At 48.3% G+C, this 19,014-nt stretch overlaps 3 protein-coding genes across 3 annotated transcripts; 2 read left to right on the top strand and 1 right to left on the bottom strand.

The window, feature by feature from the left end:
• The first annotated feature begins 3,780 nt into the window (after positions 1-3,780).
• Positions 3,781-8,281, top strand: ONS95_003183 (uncharacterized protein). The gene is made up of 3 exons (XM_058496477.1): positions 3,781-4,362; positions 4,417-5,729; positions 6,000-8,281. The coding sequence occupies exons 2-3, from the start codon at positions 4,553-4,555 to the stop codon at positions 7,361-7,363; spliced, it is 2,541 nt and encodes an 846-aa protein (XP_058353728.1). The 5' UTR covers positions 3,781-4,362; positions 4,417-4,552; the 3' UTR covers positions 7,364-8,281.
• Positions 8,282-10,915: 2,634 nt separating this feature from the next.
• Positions 10,916-15,569, top strand: ONS95_003184 (uncharacterized protein; the record flags this gene model as incomplete). Its single annotated transcript, XM_058496478.1, has 3 exons — positions 10,916-13,799; positions 14,064-14,752; positions 14,802-15,569. The coding sequence occupies exons 1-3, from the start codon at positions 11,945-11,947 to the stop codon at positions 15,567-15,569; spliced, it is 3,312 nt and encodes a 1,103-aa protein (XP_058353729.1). The 5' UTR covers positions 10,916-11,944.
• A 585-nt stretch (positions 15,570-16,154) lies between these two features.
• ONS95_003185 (uncharacterized protein) lies at positions 16,155-18,638 on the bottom strand (the record flags this gene model as incomplete). Its single annotated transcript, XM_058496479.1, has 8 exons — positions 16,155-16,449; positions 16,542-16,702; positions 16,817-17,022; positions 17,115-17,526; positions 17,633-17,668; positions 17,791-17,934; positions 18,059-18,173; positions 18,304-18,638. The coding sequence occupies 8 exons, from the start codon at positions 18,636-18,638 to the stop codon at positions 16,155-16,157; spliced, it is 1,704 nt and encodes a 567-aa protein (XP_058353730.1).
• Between the last annotated feature and the right edge of the window lie 376 nt (positions 18,639-19,014).

Here is a 19,014-nt window from a genome sequence, read left to right on the forward strand (position 1 = left end):
ACAGATGGACTAAGTAGTTGGCGCTTCTCTGAACGTGGAGAATGTTATGAACGTCCAAAATAAACTTACAAGATCACGGTTTTCAAGTTGGCATGTCTTACTTCAAGTTTTAACGTTAGTGAGGGATGGTGCGGAGACTTGTTCATCATACGTGTTGGACAATTACCTACACGGCCCGTATTGAAGCGTTTATAGAATGCATACAATACAGGGATAGTCATTTCGGCTTTTCCCACTCCCATCATACTCGCTTGTAATCTTATCGAGACACGAACTGTTGGGAAGGACACTTTTAACAATAAATGTCGATGTCAAAAACACATATAGAGCGTGCCCAACCAAGATCTGGAGAAATGCAGGTTACGAACGCATGGAAATCGCCGGTATAGGGCCAGATCGGAAGCTTACCAGTCGTAGTGTATTAGGAGAAAGGCTTAATACCTCTGGTTTCGGTGACCAAAATATCTACAGCTTTTAAAGACTGTCACACACATAAGGCGCTTCGGAATCAGCTGAGATCCAAGGGCCTCCGAATCTCAGTACACGTCCTGCTGGTACATGATTTGACGATGTCGCTACTTGCCATGCAAAGCTCTTGGATGATTCGCAGCAATTATCGCGCATTCCACGTTCTCGCCAGACAACCTGGAGATGTCTGTTAAGTTCCGGGTCTAGCAGACTTGTTTAGAGAAGCCAGAGATCTGAGCAGAGAGAAGTTCGCGGACTGGGCGAGAGACTAGCTGATACTCGAGTCCAGATGTTGGCAATCAAGTCCCGTCCAGGAGATTCCAGGTAGCAATCACAACAGACAGCCAGTGTCAACAAAAGTGCACTGATCGCTCCAGCACGTCCACAGTACTGGACGGTACCCGCGCCACTGGGCTACGTCCATAGATGCCGAATGAAATTGGCACGGTGTGGCCGTGCCAGGAAGATTCAATAGCAATCTGTGGTGCAGTATGAATGGTTAGTGGGGCTTTTGCCGAAATAAAGTGATTCTCTTACGAATTCGACTTTTCCGGTTCAAACTACACCTTCCTTATCTAAAAACACGTCCCTTCTTACTTGATTTCATTTCATTTGTTAAGACCCGCTGATGGAGATGAAGTCGGTTTGAAGTCAATGGTTGAACTTGCAGGTGTGTAACTATCCCCTTTCCATCGGCTACGTACAGCACGATATTTCACAGCCGCCTATTTCCCTCCTTGCTTCGCAGGTTTGATACCGCTTCTCTCAGAGGCTTAATTGGCGGACAAGACCACCCCTTGGTAGAGGACCACCCCCCCTAAAAAGACTATTTCCCAGCGTATCGTTCCGGCCTCCACTTTTATTATAAAACCATAGTCTTAAGAGTATTCTTCGGTGGGATTACCACTGAAATCTACTCCTTCGTTCATCTTACTTGTAGGGTTGATATCTCTAGGCACTTGATATAAGGATATAAAAATTATAGTATGAACTTCGGGTTTTCGGCATTTAGTAACAACGTCTTGGATTATCTATTTTAGGTGTAAATAAGTGTGTTTTCTATGTTCCGCGTGTATATAAAGAGATTTCACTTTCGGATCACTAGGATCAAACACAAGGTGGTTGAGGATACACTAGCAGCAGAACCTACGATCAAAATAATACAGGATGTAGGGCAAAATACGATTAAAAATACTTCTACAAGACTATCCCACCTTACAAGACTATTTCCCAGGTTATCCTTGACGGCGCAAAATCCTTATAAGACCATGGTCTGGTCCGCCAATTGATACGGTAGCGTGAAGATAAAGATATTTATAGTACGTGCTAAAGATAAAAGACAAATAAGGTAAGCGAGGTAGGGAAGTAAGCGAGGTAAAGAGTAGTCTTCTTTCTGTCAAATCCAATGACTTGACGTCTTTTTAGATACGCATGTTCAAGTCTGTTTTTTCTTGCAAAGGCTCATATCATAGTTGCAAGAGCTCTATAGTGACACTAATGGCCACACAAAGTAACAGCGAAGATTGGGCTTTCAAATTTGACTGACGAGGACAAATATAAGAGGCTTGTCCTTACCGTAGAGGGTACTCTTTTTGACTTGCACGAGATGGACGTACGTTCACGCCGATGCAGATATTGGATATTGTCCACCAGTGCACATGATTCGAAGCTGGAGGCTGAAGATGGCATACTATTCCTTGATAGAAGAAGGGTAAAAGCTGACCGTGATTATACTAGTCGTGACAGCTAGACAGTGCAGATAAGATGTTTATTGACATAATGATCGCCGGAAATCCTGCCACCTCGCACCAAAGGTTGCAAAGTGCGTCATCCTATGGCATGATGTTAGAGAATTAGTCTCTTCATTACCTCATAAATGCAACGATATGGATACCAAGTCAGTCAATCATTTAGTGTAGGATAATGAGTTTCGAGAACGATACCTCGCAGAATCAGACCAAGAAGGCAACTTCAACTCCATCAGCCCTTTGGCAAAGCTTGGGTCCGTAATTGCTACTCTGCGTAACTACTATCGCGCCTCGCGCTGCCAACCTCCTTGCAGCCTGCTTACACCGTTCCCGCGTCCTTGACATATCCAGAACTTCTTGAGCTATCGCACCTGTAGATTGCTCTTCAGAATCTCGGGTATCGGACTTCCAGTCTTTCATTACCTCCTCTTCGGCTTCCTCGCACGTTACTACAGCAGCTGGCCCTCGTACAAATCGTCGCGTTTCAAGAAGAGAGAGCATCTTTGACTCAAAATCAACTGAGATGGAGTTGGGCTTGATTTCGTGCTTTCAGCACGAAGCCGAGCAATATATTATCGCATGCCAGTTTTTCTACGAGGCGTTTAAGTTGATATGAGGAAAGCGAGACGAAGAAGAAACCAAATAGTGTCAAATTTTCCCACCAGAGACATCATGTGCCTCCGAGGAAATCTCGTGTCGAATGCGTTCACCACAGTCTCAGCCGGGTCCTGGCCTCGCAGCTCGCTTCAATCGTCCCGATTCTCATTCTTGGAGGCAAGTCATAAGATGAAGGGAAGGGAAGCGGAGGAGTCAGGGAGGGTAGAAGGGTAAGTGTACCGAGCAGGTAGGGAGGCGGGGAGGCCAGCCAGTACGGAACCAGATAGAACGTCGACTACAAATCCAGATCTAGGCACCTAGATAGATCTAACTCTTGGACCAACTCCCAGAGTCAATTTTCCAATTGGATGATTACGTGGCGTGCATTTACGGACCGTAGAATATTATGCATGCATCCGACGAGAATTATTTTCACTTCTCGATGATCAAACCAAACACAACAGCAATTATCTTCAGTGACGCGAGACAAGGTCAGAAGAGCATTGGATGAATGACGAGTAGCTAGGATCTCCTCTTCCTCTTCGATGCGCCGGTGGTGTAACCAGTAAATTCAGCCAAGACGAATGCCTGGTACCTAGGTAGTACTCAATGAAGCTAACATAAATTACGACGTATCAATATCCTGGGATGGATAACAAATTGCGTGATGTAGGTACCTAGTGTAGTGCAATGTACCTTAGGAGCAAAGGCAGGCGCAAATGGACTGTCCACAAACGGTTCAAGGACAGTTCTTTCTTAAAAATCTATTATTCTCTAGGAGCTGTCCTTGGACTACCCTAGAACGGTTCCTTTACTCGGGGACGGTCCTGGAGGATACATAGATAATGCGAGATATTATCTCCGCGGGTGGCTACCACCGGAACATCGGTTCACTTTATTCTGATCGATACTATAAGTATAAGTATAAGCATAAGAGACCTAAGTTTGCATTCTCGTTTAGTAAATTGTGCGATTACTTCTGCGTGAATTCTCCGAAGTCAAGAAGTTCTTAGCCCCTTCACTCTCACAGTACCTGATAGCATAACATAACCTATATAGGTATTGTAACATTCAGGTAAATTACAACGGAATACATTCTTCTCTGCTACATGTAATTCCATGGATTCGTACACTTCCACATCACTCTATCCTACACCTCGCCAACCTACTCGAATCGATCCTTATGCAGGTGAATGAGGGATCAAAGTAGTCTAACTCTAGTCAACTAATCGACCTGGACCTCAACCTCGACTTCAACCTTAACTATATCTAAATAACCACCTATATTATCTCGGCAACTTGATCGATAATATCGATAGATCCCTCGAACCCAAATCTATCGGAGAAAAATCCTTCGAAACTCTAGATCCCTCGGCTGAACACTACCCTCCCTACAAACCTATGTCTCTCTTGTATTTAAGCTAATTGTCTTTATTATACGCTACAAGAGACACGGGAGTTTCAGTTCTAGCTGTTTCCTTCCTTTATTTTTGGTTATGACCGAGGTGACGCTTGATTAAATTTCCAAACTCGCTGCTGGGCAGTCACGGTAAAACTGGTCTCCTCTTCCTTGCCTACTAGCCTCGCTCACATCCGTGCCAAGGGACTAAGTTGAGTGACGTCCTGACCCTAAGCACAACCACGACTACTGCTGCGACCACATCGGATCTACAACCAGACAGACAGTCGCGGCCACAACCACCACGATCACGACTGCCACTGTCACTGCCACTGCCACTATGGACGACAAGGCCTTCTCCCCCATCGTTGGCACGCAGGAGACTGCCGAACCAGTCCAGGTGGACAGCAGCATCGAGCAAGCGGCCATGAAGGCTCCCAAATCTTCATCCTCAATACAGCCAGCAACAAAAAAATTACAAACCAAACGTGTCACGTCTGCATCGAATACTCCAATCCCCTCACGAGAATCATCTCCGGTGAGACCAGCTCCTAAAACAAACGCATCTACTCGACCAACACCGGGTCCAGGTCGGTCGAGAAAGAATAGCACGCAGGAAGTGAGCCCAGCACGCTCAGCCAGTGCGAATACCAATCCACCACCGTCTGCAGCTGCTACACAGAGAGTTTTATCTGTTGCCTCCACCCCCATACTCCATCCCAATGCTTCGGAATCGGCCATAAGATCACCTGTACCCCAGAAGCCAACAATAACACCCGAAATCAGAGAAACTCCTCGCTGGCCGATTTCCCCCAGAATTCGATCCCCCCCTCCTATCAACAAGCACCCCATCCTATCACCACGGAAGAACGATCAAGAGCCGCCGTCAATAAATGTCCAGCGACTACCCCAACCATCGGAACAACAGGAAGGAAAGCAAGGGATGACAGACAGCGAAGCTGAAGATTCGCCGTCTGTCCCGGGTATGAGAACGCCAGCGAGAGGAGTTAGTGGAGCCAGTTCAACACTGGAGACCGTACAAGAGATTAGTCAGCCAAATACTCCGGGCTTAGATTTTGATAGCGCTTTAGAGAAGGTCGATGGCTCGCCACAATTACTACCGGATCAGGATGCTTCTACGCACAATGCGTCCACGAAAACTATCACGGCGATGTCTACTACTGCTGCCAATGAGAGTGGGAGTGAGAGTGGCGGAAAGGGCGAGATCAAGATGAGGTCTACATCGGCTGCTCCGCAAAACACTGCCCGCCCTAACGGTCCAGCAACAAAAGCATTCACAGGTGCAGGAAGAGGGAAACCGTCTGGTGAAGGTTCGGCAAGGAACATGACAGTCGAAACAGAGACAGTCAGCTCGATTCCTCAAGTAGCTGTTGGTGGACCAGCTGGCGCAGGAAATAATGGAAGCATACGTACCAAACCAAGTTCGGAAACGATACGGCCGAAGAAGGAGAAGAAGAAGACCGCTCGCAAGGCGCCGTCGGTCACTTCTGGCACTGGTGAGCAACATCATTTGTCTAGGTCGAGAATCCGTTACCATCACCACCATCACCATTCCACCAGGGAAGGAGTTGGAGGTGACTATGTTAATTTTACTCCGCGCTCTCGTTCCCCTGAAAGGATTGACGGTCAAGGCCCGTTATCGCGACCTTTCTCACCAACACAGAGCAGCGGTGCAGCAAGTCCTTCATGTTCAATTTCACAACCGTCTCGTAGACCAAGTCTAAACCTTCAAGTGGTAAGTACTATGCTAACCAGAAATCGTCCAGCTTCTTCTAAGGCAGATATATTTGAGGCCAAGGTTGCCAGCGCGGTTGACGAAGCCAATTCCTCTGACTCGGAGGAGACTTTCGTCTACGAGTCGAATCCACCAGATGTCACGGATCGACCACGGCGCTTTCATTCCCGTACTCCAAGTGCCACATCGATGGCCAGCCAAATCGACCAAAGAAATGGAGTACGCACGATTATGGACGGTTACCATAGTGTGGCCATGAAGAAAAGCATGAAGTTCGCCAATTCTTACAACAGTAATGGCCAGGAGCAAGCCCCAGGAGAGGACGATGGCAAGGGGACCGCCCGGAGTAATACAGGTACAGGTAGGGGAACGACACATCACCACCACATTGGCGGTCGTTGGAATCGCAATGGTGGTGGTAACGGTCACCCATCTCTCTTTGATATCGAATCTCCTTTTCCAAATGCAACAAAACCGAAAATTGCGAACAGCCTCCGGCAGTCGTCACGACCTTCGAGTCCAAGAACAGCTAATATGAGAATGGCTGGAAATGTGAAAAGAGCATCGCCGATACCATCGACCTACGACCTTGACGATGGAGCAGATGACGAACGAACACCATTGGTTTCGACAATTCGGTCGAGCAGGTCTGGCCGAAGTCGACGACAAGCAGGATCGATGCGACAAATTGAGCATCAGGCATCACGCCATGAACGTTCATTCGTGGCTCGGTTTGCCGGCTGTCTAGTCTTGGCAGCGATGATTGCTCTGGTAATTTCCGGAGGTGTCGGCTTCATGTTTGCGACAACCCAACCTCTTACCGATGTTAAAATACTGGCCCTGAAAAACATTATCGCAAGTGAACAAGACGTCATCTTGGATATGAAAGTCCAGGCTCGGAACCCGAATCTTGTAGTTGTTACAGTTGATTCTACGGACTTGGTTATCTTCGCAAAATCCAAGTATGCAGGGACAGATACCGAGTGGTGGAAACATCCTTCGGGGACAACGCTTCTCCGGAGAGTTCTTCGAAGGCGAGATGATGATCCACTCGATCCACCGCTAGGCGACGACCCCAACACCAGCCCAAACTTGGTCATTGGTCATGTTTACGAATTTTACAGCCCGTTGACCTTTGAGGGCTCACCTTTTCACGCCGAGCCCTATTCATCACTAGGCCAGATTCGTATCGATCATCCAGGGAATGACACGACACCAGCGGGAAGCGAGCGTTGGGGAAGAGTTGTACAGCATGAGTTCGACCTTATTGTGCGAGGTACTCTCAAGTACACACTGCCCCTCAGCCCAAGAGTTAGGAGTATCAGCGTCGAGGGCCGTGTCACAGTCAAACCAAATGCTGCCGACCAGGACCCAGAAGAAGTTCACATTATATGAGGTTCATATTATATGAGGATCCCATTTGCTAGCAGCATTGAGGTTGCTTACCATGCCACATTTGCTATTGTCAACGTCTTGCTTTTCCTGTACTATTGAGCGACTCGATTTCTTATGGCATAGGCGACAAGAGGCGCAAGCAAAGTACATCTACGTGGCTGCACGGTTTGGCTGCCTCGGTTTGGGCAACAGAAAGTAGCCGGATGTTTACCACCTTGTACCTTTTCTTCTGAGTGGTATTCATGCCGGACCAGATTCGAAGCTTATCTTCTCTGGTTTCTTTTCAGCGGCTTGGAGATACCACAGTATAGATGGCAGAAAAGATAGAGGCCAGGATGGACTCAGGCGAGCAAGACGTCATGGATCAACTCCAATTCTCTTTTTAACGGCCGACTTTGATGATTATAGTTGAGAACTGCATCACGTTGCATTGGGCTCTTGTAGAGTATTATCACCGAAGTGGTGACTTGATAAAGACTTTGTACATTGGGGCGAAAAGACGGATGCGTGGCGCTCTCTGTCCGATAGGTGGAGTACATCATGGGAAATTGGCTAATGTGCTCCTCGCTGAGCTGATAATTAAAAGAAATATGGAGATCAGGATGACTATGGGACCTGATGCTTGTGTCCATACATGCCCATACAATTGACCATATTTACATATTTTTAACCTTGCTTTGCTGGCGGCGAGTGCCTGTTCGGTAAGTAATTATCCTGCCGAATCAACCTTCTGCTGCCACTTGTTTAAACCTTTCATGGTTCATAGCTTGTCAAAAGATTCTCCTTGCGGTCGCTTGGAATTTCTAGTGCCATCGTCGTTACTCAAATCGCTGCATGCTTCATCAGGCAGCAGTCTGGTTGCTAAATCTGGCTGATGTGGTGCTGGTAGATGATGTCGACAAGCTCTTTCACCCTGAGATGCTCTTCGGCGAGTGTTAAATCATCTCCGAAGAGGTTTGGGGGATAAAAGACTTCCTCTATAGAGTAAAAAATAAAAGTTCAGATGGCTTAGAACCACTACTGTGAATCATAAGAAGTCCTAGGTGTCATTTCATGCACCTAAGTCACAGCCATTCTGTTTGAAGATATCATTCAAGTTACTAGTCACATAAGGGCGAGACCTCAGACTTTGACGTTCAATAACTGAGCTGAGCACTACAGGCGCTTTATTGGTGTCTATTTTCGTGCTCCATAAGATGTCCAAGATCCCAGGTGGATCAATAGCAGTGGTTCGATCCGTCAGCCGCAGAGTGCAAAATCTATTGATCTAAGTGCTGAAGCTTATTTGGAGCAGAGAGACGAAGGGTGGATGGACATGAGCTTCATATTTAAGGCTGGGAGGCTGATCAAGCAACACCGGGCTCGATGTAGGCGACTTTTGGAATTTCCCATCGCGACTGAAGAAATCCCAATGTAGGATTAGATACGACACCAAGCAGCTTGCATTTTGAGGCAATTGAAAGACCATGATATCTATTTGTCTGCCTCATTCTTCGAGGTTGACAAGCACCCGCTTCTTCCCATGGCTCGCGTTGATGTTCTATTTCTTCTGTTGTGCGAGACCCCTTAAACGCGCCGACAAGGATTATGGAGCCTCTGACTCTTTCGTGTCCTAACAATACAACACATTGTGCATCACTATTACTGGGGCAGATTCGAGAATGGAATAGTCGGGACTCTCGGAAGGAGATGATACAGAGGCTCTTATTGAATAGGGGGCGGAAAGGGGTCTTATGGTAATTTACATGATGTTTGGCTTCTGCCCAACGAAGCAAAAATGTCATGGTTGCGCCCGCGGCTCTCTCCTCTCAAGACCCCACCAATTCTCCCAGTATCAACAGGGTGGAGTGAGAATCCCTGTCGGCAATCTTAGAAACCCGGCAGCTCAGATCTTGGGAGCTGGTGGGACGAAGAACTGGGCTGGTGGTCCTGTATGGAAATACGAAGGTGGCAGTCATGGAATAAAAGAAGAAGCATTTTGTTATTGTTGTTGTTGTTGTTGTTATTGTTGATACTGATCTTGATATAATTATCACGCGGCGCAGTCGCGTGAGAAATAAAAAGGGAATAACAATAATCACAATAACAATCATATAGCGACGATCTTCCATATTTGCCACTCAGATGATTTTCCCCTACTGCGCGCGCATGCTTTGGTGATAGGATGATCCCTCTTTGACGGCATAGGGTAAGCGTGGCGGCTGTGGAAGGGAAACAAGTGGAATGCACGGGAAGTGAGGGGAGGAAGGGGAAGAAATACTCCAGATTATCAAGACTCTTGAGGTTTCATATCAATTCATGAGTTTACGGGTATTGATACACCCCCCCCCCCTATCCTCCTATCCCCCCCCCCCCCCCATGGGGCATCCGATAAGTACTCAACCACTCAAGTTCCACGAGGCCCACCGGCGCTGGATTATTTTTATTCCTTCAGAACGCAATTGAAATCCTCTGTTTCCTGAATGTCCGCTGCGCTCGGTATCCAAAATTTTACTTATCTTTTTGTAAGGCTTGTGCCTACCGTATAAGGGACTTACTCCCTAACAGCCCTACGCAAGCTCCGGGGCTCGGGCATTGCGCCCTTACTAGATAAATTCGAGTTGAATTGTTATGATCTGAGTTGCATTGACGATTTTTTGAGGTTCGAGCTTCATATCTTAATCGGGTTTAGTTAGCCCTATAGGGGGGGGGGATAGGAGGATAGGGCGGGGGGTGTATCATTACCCCCCCCGAAAACTCATGAATTGATATGGAACCTCAAGAGTCTTGATAATCTGATCAGATTTGAGAGACCCTGCCCTCCGTGATTCCGTGAAGTCCAAGGTGAACCGTGAGTCTTGGGCTAGCAACAAGCCCGGGCACGGACACAGCCGCAGTTGTAGGTGTTCACATCACACGCGTGTAATGATTGGCCAAAGCCGTGGTAGACCAGTTAGAACGTAAACATACCTCCGTAAACAAAAACAAAAACAAGGTAGGTAATAATAGAAACTGAACAGAACAAAACAGAACACATGAAGGGAACAAGGAAATGGAAACAAACCTATAACAAGACCAATTAAACACAGCTAAATGAACCGAACTGCATTTTACCTCGTCTCATTTGGATTTCTTTGCTTCATGCTATGCTCTTCTCGTCGAGTATCTGCAGGTAGATTTCCTCAAGGTACTCACCTGCTGCGAGCCTTTCCTAAACCTGCTTTCCTGCAGTAGGTAGGTACCTAAATACCTAAATACCTTAGAATTTACTCCGTACGAGTACATTCATTGACACCAGCATGTTCGGTTCGGTTCGGTTCAGTTTTCGGTGTTCAGTGTCAGTGCATACATAACAAACTTGGGACAGGGAAGCCGCGTTCGCGTCACCGTCGCGTCGCGTCGCGTCGAGTCGAACACGAAACGCGTCTTGTTACCACAACAAAGATCAGACCCACCATACTCGTACGGAGGTACTACTGAGGTGTAAATTTACTTCTCTTCAGGCTCTGACTCTGAACTCTGAACTCTGAACTCCCGTCTTAGCCGTGGGCCAATAATTGAATTGAATGTCCAGTTAGGTAAAGTTTAGAAAGGCATTGACTCCACTTCTCACTTCTCGCAGCCATCTGCACCTTGGGCTTATGATCCTATCTAAATTACCTACCTTCCTCCTACCCAGGGACCATTTCCACTGGCTTCCCCACCTACTACTGTGCCTGTGCCTGTGCCTGTGCCCTACCCTAGGTCCCCTACCTTACCTACCTAGCCTAGCTCGCCTAGGTACCGACCTTCCGCTTTACCTCTCCCTCTCCTCTCCACTGCCATTTCCAAGCTCCAAGGTTCCCGTCCCCCCGTCCCCGTCCCTGTCCTGCTCACTACTGTCACCAGCGCGCAGCACTGCAACAGCAACCAGCACTACCACCACCACCACACCACCTAGGTACTAAGCGCAGACCGCATTTTTCCTCCTCAACTCAGCTCCGAACCCCATCCTCGCATCGCCATCGCCATCGCCATCGCCATCACGATCAACTCTGCTCTGCTAACCCCGTCTCTTCTCTCCCTCTACCTTCATCATTCATCCTGCCGACCTGATACAAGAATCAACAAACGATTCGATTCATCTGATCTGTTGCCTTCGGGGCATTGTTGTTGTCATTGGTGTTGTCGGTGACAACTTCTGCGAAACGGACCAGCACATTAATTCAGATACTCCGCCTCGGTCTGAGATCGTCTTGTCATGATTACCTCGACTTGACCAACGCATTCCTGCTCGACTGAGTCGCCGCATTGCATTCCTCACCCCCCGATAGCGACAGTCTCCAACATTCCCGTCATCGAAACAACCTACCAACTGCTCGGGTCCACTTACGTTGCGCTTACAACAGACTCCGACTTTTCTTCACGAGTATCTAGCCCCCTGGGTATTGATCGTTGGCATATTCAGTGCGAACATACAAACCTGCGCCTTGCCTCCTGGTATTCTGCCGCACTGTCTTGATGCTGCAGAGACGATAATTCGACTTGTTGAGTTCTAGCTCACCTCATTTGCGCAATCAGGAACGAACCCCTTCCGTGTCATCGTATTCCTCCCTCCAAACCATGTCGTACTCAAACAGTGTTGGTGGCACACTGACTTTGCCATCTCCAACGCATGTGCACCGTGTTGATGTGGGCTCGGCCGTGAGAACACTGCGTCGCTCTCTCTCACGATCCCCGTCGAAATTCCGTCTGGTTACCAAATCCCCAAGCTCCTCGCCCAAATCACCTCTTTCGCCTTCTCCATCATCGCCACCGAAGCGAACGTCCTCCAACAGTTCAATCTTTGGCAGCAACTCAAATAATCCACCTCACACCCCCTCGCCTTTAGCTGTACCTTTCCCACCGAGTGCAAAACTTGCACTTCGTTCGTCAACCCGTGGCAAAGCTACAGCACCAGCTCGACCGTCATCGCGGACTCGCACCTCTCCAAAGAGCCCCATGAAGCGTGCTCTAAGCCAGGCCTCGGACTCCGGGAACACGACTCCTCATCCGTCAGCTGGACCTGTGGGTGGGCAAGAAAATAACAGAAGTTCCAGCCCGGGAGAGCGAAAAAGCTTCGAACGAGCCACTAAAATGCCATACACATTTGAAGCGACGCCAGTCAATCATGCGCTGTCGAGATTAGGCGGTGATGGTGCCAGCGACTGCCACACAACTTCATCTACCTCGAGCCCTCTCAAGCGCAGTGATGCAATTATGAATCTTGACCAGGCTAGTCTGGGAAGCCCGGTTGCAAAGCGCCGCAGCTTGCACGGCTCTGCAAGCTTTGGGCACGATTTCAATGTATTCGATCATGGACCGTCCTCCCAATTCGACATCCACGATGAATCAAACCACGAATATGAGTTGTCGACCGCGTCCATCACTTCCGAGAACCCCTCAACTTTTACATCGATGCCGAGAAGATCTTCTTCCTTGCGGAAATCTACTCTGCAGCAGCGACATGGCGAGAAGACGTCGTGGGGTAGAAGACAAGCTGCCCAGGCACTTGCAGCTCAGCAACTGGCCAATTTAGGACCCCACGTATCAACCCCCGTTCAATCGAAAAATCGACCCAGGTTATCTCTGGACCAATTCATGCCGCCAATGCCAAGAGACAGCCCGTTCTCGTCCAGTGGAAGTCTACCAAATGCTTCAATGCACATTGTTAGTCATGCTATGCACCAGCCTCATCCTCTTTCGCGGACTATGACAACATCATCATCAAACTCGAGCATTATAGACGAATCTCCGACACACGTTCCAGTACATTTTGGCGACCAGCCAAGACCAAAGCTTGACTTTTCCAAGTCCTTGCCCGCAGGATCCCTGAGACCGTTTTCCTTCGAAGCCTGTAGGGACGATCATGCCTTCAACACTCCACAGAATTACAAATCCGTCAAGCCACTTCCCGCTGCATTTGCGTCTACTGGACTTATCTCCAAAGTCAACCGAAATCCAGAGCAGCCTCAGGTATCTCGCGGGAGCAGCAAGGGAAATGTTCCCGATACTCCTTGCAAGAAGCACGTGAATGGGTTTGCAACTTATCCAGCACCTATACCTGGAAGTGCCATCGCAAAAGCAAGACACATTCGTCACTCGTTTGGCACTCCGTCAACCCCTTTCAACCCACACGGAACTCAAACTGTCCAGGGCACGTTCGGGAAAGGAGCTGGTGTATTTGGTAGCGCTTTTGGCAACAACGGTTCGACTCGACGAGGCAGTTTCCTTAGTGTGGATGGAGATGAAGAAAGTGGAGGATCCCCGGACCCAAAGAGCATTCATGTCAGCACAGATTTCGATCTTCCACCCACTCCCACGAAGCAAGCACTCGTGCAGCAGCAGTATGATGGCAGCCCCAGCAACCACAGGAGCTTCCCAGCTTCCACATCGGCTGTCGGCTATGACATGGCAAAGAAGCTGACCAGAACTAGTAGTAAGTTAAAGCTATTCACAAGTCCAGACAGTCAAGAATCAAATGAGAATGAAGGGTCATTGGATGTGGTGGATTCCCCCACACCAAACAGCAGCCGAGAATCTCTTAAGTCTTCGGACTCCGTACCCTCCTTCAGCAGGTCGCGGGCTCAACGCGCTCTGAACCTTCGTTCTCCGGCGCCTCTGGTTTCCAGTTCTCTTGCCGGCTCCTTTCATATTCCTGCAAGTAAACCGGGCTTTGCTAAAATCAGTCTCGTGGCTCCAGCCAGTCCATTGGAGCGTATAGATTTCATCGAGAGGCTGTCTCCTAGTACTCCTCATGAGAGCATGCTTCCACCCGATCCTAGTGGCCTCTCTATCTCAAACCATCGTGACAGTCAACTTCCGCAATTCGGTGGCAAGAGCATGCTTCCTCCCGCTACGCCAACTACCGGACGCGATTACTTTTCAAAGATCGGTGACCGCCGCATCAGTACGACACCAGTCAGCACGTTTACCCCAGGCGACCTAGACGACTCTCTCCTGTCCAAATTTGAGAAAGTGGAAATGATTGGCACTGGTGAATTTTCTCGCGTGTATAAAGTCACAAAAACTTCGCCAAGCCGCTCTACCACAGCGCACTCATTCTTCTTTGGTCCAACAGGCTCTCCATTATCGATCAAATCTCCACCAACACCAATGCCAGAACGTGTGTTCGCCGTGAAGAAAACACGACAGCCTTATTCGGGGACTAGGGACCGACAACGAAAACTACAGGAGGTCAATGTGCTTAAGGCACTTGGACAAACCGATCATGTCTTGCATCTTATTGACAGCTGGGAGGAGAAGAACTTCTTGTACATTCAGACCGAGTATTGCGAGGAGGGTAGTCTTGATGTCTTTCTAACGACAGTGGGACGGAAAGGACGGTTAGATGATTTCCGCATATGGAAAATTCTGTTGGAAGTAGGCCAGGTATGTTTCTTCCAATTGAGGACGGGATCTTTATTGACTGCTCACGAAGGGCCTGAAGCACATTCACGACTTTGGCTTCATTCACTTAGATCTGAAGCCTGCCAATATTTTCATCACCTTTGAGGGTATTTTGAAGATTGGCGACTTCGGTATGGCCGCCAGTTGGCCTGCGCAATCTGGGATCGAGGGTGAAGGCGACCGCGAGTACATCGGCCCAGAGATTCTCATGGGTCATTACGACAAACCGGCTGATATTTTTGCCCTCGGCCTCATAATACTTGAAATCGCCGGAAATGTGCAGCTTCCTGACAACGGACCTACTTGGACCCGCCTGCGGTCCGGTGATATGAGCGATGCACCGAGCCTTACCTGGAGCAGCGACAGCACTCTCCAGAGAGATGCAACTGGCATACCCCTTGAAGAAAGTGATGTCAACATGGAGTCCTTCGATAGTGACGATGAGATCGAGACTGATTTTGGATCGCCTACCATGAGCAGTCGCAAGCGCAACTACGGCAACTCGAGCAGGTCTTTGTCTCACGATCCTGGGAACCTCTTCGGATCCGCACGTAGAGGTGAGCTCCATCGAGCACCGTCTTTCATGAGAGATATGTACCATGAGCACGCCCTTGACAAGCTTGTTCGATGGATGATCTCGCCTACCCCTCTTGACCGACCACTTATAAATGATATCCTGCGGTCAGGTGGCGTTGAATGGGTTGCAACACGGAGACGTGCCGGCGCAACAGTATTTGAAGGAAATTGGGGTCCTGCCGACACAATTTTGGCAGATGATGCGGAAATGATGGATGTTTGAGTCATCGTGGGTCTTTCTTCGGCGGCTTTAGTCCTGGATAGGATAGATGAGTCTTGGAAGGCTCCCTGGATTCGGTCCCTTGAACGGCGTTAGAAGGATACCCGGCGCTCGGTCTACAGTTTCCAAAGAACAACAACGAAATACATTACCAGCTTGCTCTCTAATGCCAAGGTCCCACTCGCAAGTTTACGCATTCACGAGACCATGAACGAAACGATAAATCGAATCGGTTGCAGTCAGTTTGAGCGAGAATTATGTTGGGATTACGACTTTTGCATGTTCTGGGAAGGATGATGTCTTGAAACTGTGCTTTATTATGAGCTTAACCCCATTTTGGGTTGCCTTTATGTGGAATAATGTTTCGGACTGGGTCGAGATATGTAGATACATTGAAATAACTGGCTCGGTGCGACTTTTGCATAATAGAGACCTGGGAGGGTTCAATAAATAGAAATTTCCACGAAAGCGCTTTTGAGTCCAATCTCTTGGGGTGCGGATATAATATATTCTCTCGGACAGTCTGCTGCTTGTAGATTGAACAGGAAGAAGGTTAGGGAGCCACCAATGCCAGGTGTGTCACTGTGCTTAAGCAATCGCAAGAAAGGAGAGTAGCACAGCATAGGTAGCGCCCAGTATGTTCAACTCTTCTTCTGTGTAAGTTCCGTTGAAAGCAGCAGCAGACACTAGATTGACTCCTGAACCGGCGGGAAACAGATCTTGATCAGCTTTGTGGTAAACCTCATCTTCTGGCAATGCCCCTGAAACAAAGAAGTCGTGTATAGTCTGTGATAATGACAGAGATGCATAGGAGACAGAGGTGTGACCAGGCCCACCCCTCCGTGCAAGTTTTGATGATCTGGGGAGCAGAGACCGAAGTTTCCTAGCCGGGCATATTAGCAAGTACTCGACCAGTGTGATAGTGGATGGCTCCAGATATACTTGGATACATGGATAAGACACCGAACAACGTACCTGGCGGAGACAAGAGGTGTTACGGAATCATGGTCAGGATTAACGATGAGGATAGTTGTATTCATGGAGTACAACACGGCGTCTGTATACGACATGGATGATATTCCCGCGCCTGGAAGAAGGGGCCGCTTGTCTGGGAAGTTACGGCAAAAGCTGATGGGCTTCATGGATGTCAGCGCTGAAATTACGAACTTACAGACTTGAACTCTGTACTGGGAGCTTGGGGATGCATTCTAGATAGATCCGTGGCGAAACAGGTGAGAATTTGTACATACCGTGAGGCCAGCTGATAAGAAAGGTGTGTTCTCCTGCAGAGAAATCGACTTCGTTAGGTCGACCACATCCTGTATTGTGATACCACTTGATGCCGCATTATCTATGCAATTGAGGGGATACACGCTTTGCGTGCCAACTCCTGGGGCTGCTGGGTCTATTGGCGCAGCAGCTGCTTGTGACGAGACCAAGTCGACCAACAAAGTCGCTGATTGTGACGTTAGTACTTGCTGCATCAGAGCGATGAGGGCATTGAATCCCATAGATCCAATATTTGTTGCATATTTGGATTATACATACCATTGCGACCCTCGAGGCCTTGGAGGATACTTGCAACACGAGACCAGGTCACGGGCACCCTCATAAACGACCACAAGAAAACATTGAAGCTATCAAGGCTGATCGCATTACCAAAAAAATCGATTGGATCCAGAAAAAGTGTCTCAAATAATGCATCCATGCGTTGTTTGAGCGTTGAAGTTACACCAACCGGCGGCGCAGAGAAGGCACAGTTTGAGCCAGCGCCCTCGCAGAATGCTATGAAATCGTTAAGTGCATCTCTGACAGATATCTGGTCAAGCGGAAGCTGGCTCTCATATGTCAGAGCATTCGTTTCTGGATTCACGACTCCATCGGCAACTATTCGTCCTACCCTGGAGGGGAATGCCTGAATAAATTCGGTCAAGAATATAGTGCCATACGAGAAGCCCCACTATGTCCAAAAAAGTTAGACATGGCTCTTGTCGGGTATAGGTTGCAGGAGGACATGTATAACACCAAATTGCTGAGAGATTTGACGAAGGCAATACATCACCTACATAGTTCAACTTCGCACCCGGTCCATCGACTGCATCCTGAAGAGATCACAGAATTAGCCATCACCGATCATGGTTACCCTTGAGGACTTTCGTCGATCGGACTACTCTTCACAGCCAGCAGTCCGACATTTGGTTGCATGGCTATTCAGCTGACTTACAATGATAGCTGCCATGTCTCTTGCTACATATGCAGCAGAGGAGGTATAGAGAGCAGCAGAGTTCTCAACAACGCAGGCATTGGCAAGTCCGGCAACAGCATTGTCGAAGTCCTCGACTCTAGTTTTTACCTCGGTATCATAGCTCTAAGCCACCAGCGAAGTCAGTATTTGTATGGAAGGTACTAGCGTGCTAAGAACCTGGGGGCAATTCGCTGATGTTTCGACATAGGCAAAATCTGCAAACGATGCGCGCCGACTCCTTACTTACTGAATTTGAAAACATTCCCAGCCACAGATTGGGGCTTCCTGGCAGTTTCTCTGAGAATTCATATTCCGCTGAAGCATTGGGGAAGCACTGAAGCAAGGGCGACGACTCGCCAACGCTATTATACAGTTAGTACTTTCTTTTCACAGCTTCCCAGTTTTTCGATATCAATAGTCTAGGTCGGGAACAACATTGACTATTCGAAATCCCAAAGCAACGGAAATAGATAGATCTGGATTCTCGCATACCCTCTCGGATCCCATCCGATAATGTCATAAACACCTCCCGTGAGAGTTGATATTGCTGCCCCAGCTCCCGCCTTCACGAAAGAGACTCCGGATGCTCCTGGACCACCAGGATTTACGAGGAGGGAGCCAAGACGACGTGAGGAAGATACTGTAGAAACGTGTCTGACCAGTGCTATGCTAGCATTGGCCTTAGACTTCGGCGAACATTCGTATTCAAGAGGCACAGAAATCGTTGAACACTCCAAGTTCGTACCACAGGAAGACCACACAAGAGGGGACGCTGCTATGATGACTGGAAAGAAGAGTAGCTTAGTGAATGTGAGTGACTTAGTCATTTTGGTCCAAACGAGTGTGGGTTACTGAACGAGTAGAGGCATGAGGAGAGCTGTATATTTATTTGTATTACCCTGATTTTCGTACAGTCTATTTTGAGGTACTCAAGATGGTTCAATTTCGGCTTTGGCGGAAAAGATGCTTGACTGGTCTGTTCATTGAGTTTTCGGTGACAGGGAATGGCTTGGCCGAAACTTACTAACAGCCCAGGAGTGGTGACTCTGGTGAGTTCAACTCTGACGACAGGGAAAAGCACACGCTTGGACATGCCTGTTTGATCAACGGATGTTAAGAATAAAGTACCGTTCCTGTCGCAGCGCATTGCACCAAATCACCGAGTGATCAACAGGCCGAATTCCACAGTGCCTGGAAAGACAC

This window comes from Cadophora gregata (assembly GCF_030347475.1).
Source record: "Cadophora gregata isolate MNR1 chromosome Unknown scaffold_12, whole genome shotgun sequence".
In the NCBI taxonomy this organism is placed as follows: domain Eukaryota; kingdom Fungi; phylum Ascomycota; class Leotiomycetes; order Helotiales; family Ploettnerulaceae; genus Cadophora; species Cadophora gregata.